We start from the raw sequence: 5,026 nt of genomic DNA, 5'->3' as shown, positions 1-5,026 counted from the left end.
GACATTTTTAAGAATACATTCAAAACGCACATGTTTTCTCTGGTTTCTGAGTTTCCCTGAGGTTTTATCTTTCACTTTTATCCCCTTTGTTTTTATTTCAAACTGTTCCCTGTCTGTCTCTGACTGTTGGGACAGGTCAAGTCATCTCAAAAGTCTCATTGCTTTCGTTTCCTTTTGGCTCAAACCACTTCATGTTATTTCTTTGTGTTTTATTGTACAGCACTTTGGTCATCTCTGGTTGTTTTAAATGTGATTTGATTAGATTTTCTTCACATGGACAACAGGATCTACAGCTTGCGATGCAGAAAAGACCTATATTTTGAGCAAAATGTATCAGTTTACAACACTATTCAAGCTCCAGTCACATTCAGTTCATCAAACTATGATAACATAAATGAAGGGAAAAAATAATATTTGTACGTGTTTAATACTTACTATTAATGTTTTCGCTTTAGTAAGAAGCCATGCTATTGATTTAGTTAAATATTTGCTCATTGAAATCCCATTATTTCTACGCGCCGTGAACGCAACGGTACAATCTATTGTTCACTCCCTTTACCCTAACCACGCCCATTCGTCGAGAGGCGGCTGTGATTGGCTGATTCTGAGTGCGGTGCCGTCATCGCTCGGAGCGCCCATTCATCTCTGCACTTGGGCGTTGGACTCCGCATCTTATTAGCAACAAGGGAAATTTCTCCATTTTGCAGCCTGTCTACAGCGACACGGCCACCGGACTGGGATTTTATTACTTCTCCTCACCTGCCAGCGTTTTCCTGCTATTTAAAAAAAAAAAAAAATTCCTCCTCACTCATAACTGGACTTTGCTTTATATTTTCCCTGTGAACTTTTTTCTTTGTGCACACACAGAGAGAGAGAGAGAGAGAGAGAGAGAGAGAGTGAGAGAGAAAGGGGGACATCAGCGAAGAGCTTTTGCGTTTCAACAAAGAGGCTTGTGGGTCTTTGTTCGGGTTTTTTTTTTTGTGGATCAGTTGAGTTTCTTTGTTGGAGCAGAAAAGCATGGGAGCGCAATTGTCCAAGACAGCTGGAAAGGCTGAAACCGCGGCGGAGAAGCCGGGAGAGGCTGTTGCTTCACCCACCAAGACCAACGGACAGGTAAATGATATTTTAACATCCAGCTCGGTGCATCCATCAGAGGTGGTGGTGAGGGGGGGAATGTGGTCTGTTCTGGAGGGAGGAGGAGGGGGGTGGGGGGGCTGCGCACTGAGGGCGCAATCCGTGCGTAATTGTGGATAGATTGAATGGAAGAGTTGAAACAAAATGGAGAGACTTGTTTTTTTTTTTTTTCAAATATGAATTTATTTTAGTTCATGAGCAACAGTTGATGGTTTGATTTTTGATTTTTCTCACAGCGCGACACTGAGCGGATGTTTCAAGGGAATTTGAGAAATGAGCTTTTATTTTTGAGGGAGAAGAAGAAGAAGCCGGTTCGGTTGAACCTTTTGTTGTTGATCACTCTGAATGGTTCGGTTTGAATGAAGTCATGTTGTCAGTAGCTGGTTGGTGAATTTCCTCCTAAAATAATCTCTGTGTGACTGAACTGCTCGGGGTTTTGGGTGAAGACGCCCCTCTTCGTCGTAAATTTGTGAAGTAGTTGAATAAGACGAGATTCTACGTCAACAAAAGGCTGAGTGCGCTCCGAGCACCACGCCTTTTGTTACAGATGCTCGACTAGAAAGTGGAGATGGCAGTCGGCTATCTCACACGGGAGGGGAGAGACAGGCTCCGGGGGCCAGCGGTGCACCCCCCCCCCTTCTCCCCTCCCCGGAGACTCGTGTTGGTCTCAGCAGCTCAAATTTTTAAAGTTTTTCTTTTAGCGAGGAGAAAAACAAAATCGACAATTAAGAACCTCGTTGAGATTTTAGTTGTTTTTTTTTAGGAAACGCACGTGAACCCTGCTCTCTGTGAAGTGCGGGACTAATGAGCATCTGCTGTTTTAATGAGCAGCTGCTTTGCTTTGGCGCTCCGCGGCCTTGCACCGACCCCTTGCGATCCAGTGGAGTCACTGCGCGCGCTCCCGGTCTGAGTGTGAATTGTTATCCAGGCAGGAAAGACCGAGTGAACATGCGCGTGTTTGAGTGTGATACACTGCTGTTGTTTATGTGTGTGTGTTTATGTGTGTGTGTGTGTGTGTGTGTGTGTGTTGATTCCCAGGTGAAGTGTGTGTTTGTGCTGAAAGCAAGGAGTGAGTCTGGGCCGGAGTCACTCTGCTTTTGTCACTGCTGATCTGCTGGTGTCTGCTGCCCCTGGTGTCCATCTGTGGCACTGTCCAGCTGGAGGCTTGACACCATGCCAGCTCTGTGCATGGCATTAACAGCCACTGTTTCTCTTTTCAGGAAAATGGTCACGTCAAAGCGAACGGGGATGCCTCTCCTGCGGCGGCCGAGAACGGCAAAGAGGAGGTGCAGGCCAACGGCAGCGCCACAGCCGAGGAGACCCCCAAGGAGGAGGCCGAGAAGGCCGAAGCTGCCCCCGCTGAGGCAGAGGCCGCAAACGGGGAGAAGGTAGAGGAAGCAGCTCCTGCTCCCGCCGAGGGAGAGGCGGCCAAGGCAGAGGACGGCGCTGCACCTTCCACCAGCAACGAGACCCCCAAGAAGAAGAAGAAGAGGTTCTCCTTCAAGAAGTCCTTCAAGCTCAGTGGCTTCTCTTTCAAGAAGACCAAAAAGGAGACAGGAGAGGGGGCTGAGGGCGAGGACGCGGCTGCTGCAGCGGCGTCCACAGAGGAGGCCAAGGCGGAGGGCACAGAGGAAGTGGAGGCTGCTACTGAGGAGGCCAAGCCCGCCGCTGAGGGGGAGGCCGCACCTGCTGCAGAGCAGGCCAAGGAGGAGGTAGAGGCCAAGCCAGAGGAGGCGGCAGCACCAGCAGCAGCAGCACCAGCAGAGAAACCTGCTGAGGAGGCCAAGGAGGCCGCTCCCGCCGAGGAGCCAAAGCCGGAGGAGAAACCGGCTGAGCCCGCCGCCGAGGAGGCGCCCAAAACAGAGGAGGCCGCCCCGGCCTCACAGGAAGCAGCATCAGCAGAGGCTCCGGCTGCTGCTGCTGCTGCGGCTGCCGAGGCCACCGAATAAGTTTGGAGAGAAGAAGAAATCGAAAAAAAAAAAAAGGAGAAAAAAGATAATCAAAGAACATTTCCCTGTTTGTATGTTGGAGTGACGCCAGGTCCTGGCTTTGAAGAACTTGTCGACAACCAGGGATATTTTAAAGCTTTTCTTTATTTTTTGGTTTCCATTTCCCCCCCTCTCACACAAAACCCATCTCAGTCCATCCCCATGGGCCTGGAAGGTGGGTGGCTTCAATATGTACAACAGATTACATACACCCACACTCTGCCATATATTTTTTCATCAGTATTAAGTTTTTTTTTTTTGTTTTTTTTGAATTTCTTTTGAATTTTTATACAAAATGTAAACAAAATGGTATGGACATGCCCACGGTATGAAGGAGACGGAGGGGTTGAGCTGTAAATGAAGGGAGGGAGGTGAGGGCAGGGGGGGAGGTGAGGGAAGGGGGGCCTGGGAAATGTGCCGAAGACTATTGTGAAAAGAGTAGTCTTAAAAAAAAAAAGAAAAAAGTAAGAGACCAACATCTATAAACACCATGCGGTTTACAACACTAAGTCATTTTTACGATAAGACGACAAAAAGGATCCCAGAGTTAGGTTTTTTTTTTTAGGAAGTCATATAAACTCATAGGAGCGTTTCACTTCTCATTAGCTGTACCAGTCAGTGATTCAGTAGAAAATACAAGTTGTATAGGCTTTATTGTTTATTGTTGGTTTTATGACCTTAATAAAAAAAAAAAATGTAAGTATGTATAGGCGGGGTGTTTTTAACTGTGATTATTGTACAAAATGAAATCTTTGATCTCAAGAAGCACATGAAGTTTGCAGCTCTTTTTTCCACCCGCTCATTTTTGTAAGATAACAACAACAACAACAACAACAACAACAACAACAACAACAACAACACACACGCAAAAAAAAAGAGAAGAAGAAGAAGAATTCATCCTGGAAGACCTTCGTAAGCAATTTTTTTGAACTCAAAAACCAAGCTGTGATAAGTGGAATGGTTAACTGTTTATATACTGTGGTATGTTTTTTTGATTACAGCAGGCAATGCTTTTTCAGTGGTCTTTGACAAAAATTTAAGGAACCTATCAGATGCAAATGTTTGTGTAGCATCTTGTCTCTCTCTCTCTCTTTCTCTCTTTTTCTTTTGTAAATACTGGAGAAGCTTTGACCAATTTGACTTAGAGATGGAATGTAACTTTGCTTACAACAAAATGCTATTAAACTCCTCTGCTTAAGGTGTTCTAATTTTCTGTGAGCACACTAAAAGCAAAAATAAATGTGAATAAAATTTGAGCCGCATCTGTCGTTATTTATGTAATTAACACTGGTCGGTTCAGTCGGCTTTTAAGTGGATTAAAGGTCCCGTGTTTTACATTTTAAGAACAAAAAACCATCTCAGTGTAGTTTTACATCTCCTCTCTTAGGCTTCTACCTTGAAGCTGTAGTAACAACAGGTCAGTGAGCCAATCAGAGGAGAGGAGGCTCTGTGCTTCTCTTCTGATTGGCTGACTGTTTTTCTGAATGATCCAATAAAAAATATATCAGATTTCAGGTAAAAACACTCAGAGAAACCAAATCCTGCAAAGGTTGGATGGTGGGCGAGGTCGGGGCATAGCTGAGAGCGGTGACTGTTTCAGTGTGACATCACAAAGTTCCAGAAGTCCTGACGGCTGGTTTTAAGGCTCAGTTTCTGAATACAGGCTGTGTGCATTTCTCTGTGGACTGAGGCTTTGATACTTTCACAGTATTGATATAGAACATGATCTATAATCAAACAACACATGCACAGAGACATTTAGACTATATGGGACCTTTAATGATTTCCTCCAAGATGAAATCCAGGGTATGAATATTAAATTCACCTTATACAATCAGATGTTACAGTTTGAGGAATATAAAAAGGGGCGTGACAAAAGCTGAAGCACTAAACTACTCTACATG

General features: G+C 45.2%; 1 protein-coding gene across 1 annotated transcript; it reads left to right on the top strand.

Moving 5' to 3' along the window:
- Window positions 1-629: 629 nt before the first annotated feature.
- marcksa (myristoylated alanine-rich protein kinase C substrate a) lies at window positions 630-4,378 on the top strand. Its single transcript, XM_023430506.2, has 2 exons — window positions 630-1,113; window positions 2,355-4,378. The coding sequence occupies exons 1-2, from the start codon at window positions 1,018-1,020 to the stop codon at window positions 3,081-3,083; spliced, it is 825 nt and encodes a 274-aa protein (XP_023286274.1). The 5' UTR covers window positions 630-1,017; the 3' UTR covers window positions 3,084-4,378.
- The last annotated feature ends 648 nt before the right edge of the window (window positions 4,379-5,026 follow it).

This window comes from Seriola lalandi, unplaced genomic scaffold (genome assembly GCF_002814215.2).
Source record: "Seriola lalandi dorsalis isolate HSWRI2012SDOR001 ecotype SW California unplaced genomic scaffold, Sedor1 jcf7180002054906, whole genome shotgun sequence".
NCBI lineage: Eukaryota > Metazoa > Chordata > Actinopteri > Carangiformes > Carangidae > Seriola > Seriola lalandi.
The sequence above is the reverse complement of the archived record's forward strand: the minus strand, read 5'-3'. Positions and strand labels throughout refer to the sequence as shown.